The sequence below is a fragment of the Paracoccidioides brasiliensis genome (assembly GCF_000150735.1).
Source record: "Paracoccidioides brasiliensis Pb18 unplaced genomic scaffold supercont2.3, whole genome shotgun sequence".
Lineage (NCBI taxonomy): Eukaryota > Fungi > Ascomycota > Eurotiomycetes > Onygenales > Ajellomycetaceae > Paracoccidioides > Paracoccidioides brasiliensis.
In genome coordinates, this window is record NW_011371360.1 from 3,392,356 (window position 1) to 3,394,976 (window position 2,621).

Genomic DNA, 2,621 nt, shown 5'->3' on the forward strand with positions numbered 1-2,621 from the left:
CCCAGCGGGTACATATGGTGCTTCCCGCCCATAGAATCGGTCACGCGAGAGCAACATTTTCTTCTTGAGGAAGAAAGAACTACATCCTAAGGAAGAGAGATCTCGCCCCCCCCTCACTCTTTCGACGGCCTTCCTCTACTGTGACAAGGGGGGGGGGGGGGGGGGGCAACAGTGCTCACTAGATTTCAGAATATGCAGTGGCCTCCCAACGTTAATGTCAAAGTAAAGATGGAGGTTGATGTTTTCTCAACGAGATGAATTTAGCTTTCTTTCTTTCGGTTGAAATGATTATCCAGCGAAAGAGAGATTATCAAGCAACCAATACCGCACAGGGTTTGGGATGTTGGATATATATGCATGCCAACCTGAAAGGGTACGTAATTCGTGGGATCCTAGTGGGTATCGCAAAACAAGTAGTGTACAAATTATAGTTGTTCGACGAGATGCAGTATACATGACGTCACTGGCCCATATTACATGGTTAATAGTTTAGTTTGGATTTCGTCAATATTAGTAATAAAGTTGTTTGTAACTAACTAACTATCGTTAGTTACTAGCATGGAACGAGGTTTCGGATAAATATTTACCCGCTCCTTCGCGATTAATTTTTACCCAAGTATTGCGCGAGAAACCGATAACTAACTATTACCAATTCAACCTCATTTCTTCTTTTCATGCTGCATGATGGTGCGGGAAGTCCTCCTAACTGTACAATGAACCGAAAAGTGAAGGGATTGGCTATCGACTGAAGGCGGCAGGGTCGGAGAGTACTGCTATTCTCAATGGCTTCGAATGATCTCTCCCCTCCTCGATCACTAGGTCATCATAGCGTCGGGCTTCCATCTCCTAACCTCCTTAGTTAATCGTCCAGTAAGACGGAGCATCAGCCACACTCGTTCAAATATCTATATCATCTATCTCTTCATTTAACTAACCCTGTTATCCTTGCTTATGGACCACCAAGAACAGTCCATAAGATAACAGTGCCACTTTGCCAGTGCTATCTGCGCCTGCAAAATCCATGAAAGCACAATATTCTGACAGAACTGATGATTGAACAGGAGTTAAGAAATTCTGTCAGCCCGCAAGAAGAGGCTTTTACCTGAGCGGGTCTCTCACTACAATCCACATGGCAAATAGACAGCCACGGGACTTTTCAATTTAAACCTCAGACTACCCCACTGACGTGAAGAAAGCCTCAATTTTAGTGTCAAAGTCATTACGGGTACTACTGGCCTTGAATCCTCTTAAGCCAGAATGAACCTCGCCTAATTCAGTGTCAGATAATAATCCACTATGTTCTTCAGCTAGCCTTTCCTGCTAAGGGGCGGCAGAGCCTTTTATGACATTACAACCGCAGATTCATCCCCTCCTCTTGACTCATGTCTTATGATTTTCGATATTTAAAAAAAATCTACCAGAATCCGGGATCCCGTAATTTATGATCCCGACGGATTTGAGGCATGTGGCTCTCGCTAAAATAGGGTTCCCTACACAGTCCCGCGAACTGTCGCGTTGATTAGGGGTGTGGTATGGAGTTGCCTTCGTCCCATTCAAATGATAAACCTTCAGGGAAATCAGGTCTCCAATTTCAAATCCAGCCTGGCTTATGTAGGTTCAATGGGCGGGCTTGGATAAGTGCAGGTATCTCTGCTCAAGAGGAACTTTTACACATCACAGTTGACCCTAACTAAAGTTTAAAGTTGTGTCTCGAACTCAATAGTTCCCGCGATTATGCAGCTTAAAACATCCAAACTGACACCTCATATCAGATATGACATATCACGCCAAAAAAAGAACCCGGTCACATCATCTTACCAGCCGAATTTAAATATGTCCCGGTTTGCTTTTAAATTCCTGGGGCTGATTTCGTTCCGGGCGGCACACCTCGTGCCTAGATCGTGATCGAGAACCGGGGTTGTATGCACGAAGTTTTGATATGGATCCGGTATGATCAGAAATGATAAACAAAGTTTCGCTACGATGCCTTGATGCGATGCCTACCGAAGCTTGCCTGAATGTTATTATCACTTTGGCCCTACATGCAATGGGCAAAATTACCATAGGGAAAATGAATAACCACTTTCGAACCCTTGGTCGACTTTGGTTGACAGCTACGAACTCGCCATGCCATGGCAAGCCATTCCGGTTTCTACCTTCGATATAAAGGAACAACTGGGAACCGCTTCCCTTTCCTACGGTGTTTCCTTTATAAAACTCTCCCAATATTGCAACAGATTCAGTCACTCCCCAAATACCTGAAGATCCCACCCCAGGAGCCATGAGCGCCCCAACCCCGCCCATCACTACTAACAACGATCATGGCGGGTCCCGCCCCTCAGCCTTCCGCCGCTTTTCCACCCTCAGCACCCGCCTCCCAGGTGGCAATATCCCAGACACATTCCGCAACAATTTCATCGCTACCCTAGGGGAATTCGTCGGCACTTTCCTCTTCCTCTTCTTCTCATTTGCTGGCACGCAGATCTCCAATGAGCCCCCTCCAACCCCCGGCGCGAAACCAAACCATATCGCCTTGCTCTATTCCTCCTTGGCATTTGGCGTCTCTCTCGCCGTGAACGTATGGGTATTCTACCGTGTGACGGGCGGGTTGTTTAATCCCT

General features: G+C 46.3%; 1 protein-coding gene across 1 annotated transcript in view; it reads left to right on the plus strand.

The window, feature by feature from the left end:
• Positions 1-2,281: 2,281 nt before the first annotated feature.
• The window catches only part of PADG_11600 (uncharacterized protein), a gene marked incomplete at both ends in the record, with an annotated part of 1,607 nt that continues 1,267 nt past the window's right edge, over positions 2,282-2,621 (plus strand). Inside the window, one exon of the mRNA XM_010760753.1 lies at positions 2,282-2,578. Coding sequence (XP_010759055.1) covers positions 2,282-2,578 — 297 coding nt within the window. The remainder of the gene's footprint in view (positions 2,579-2,621) is intronic.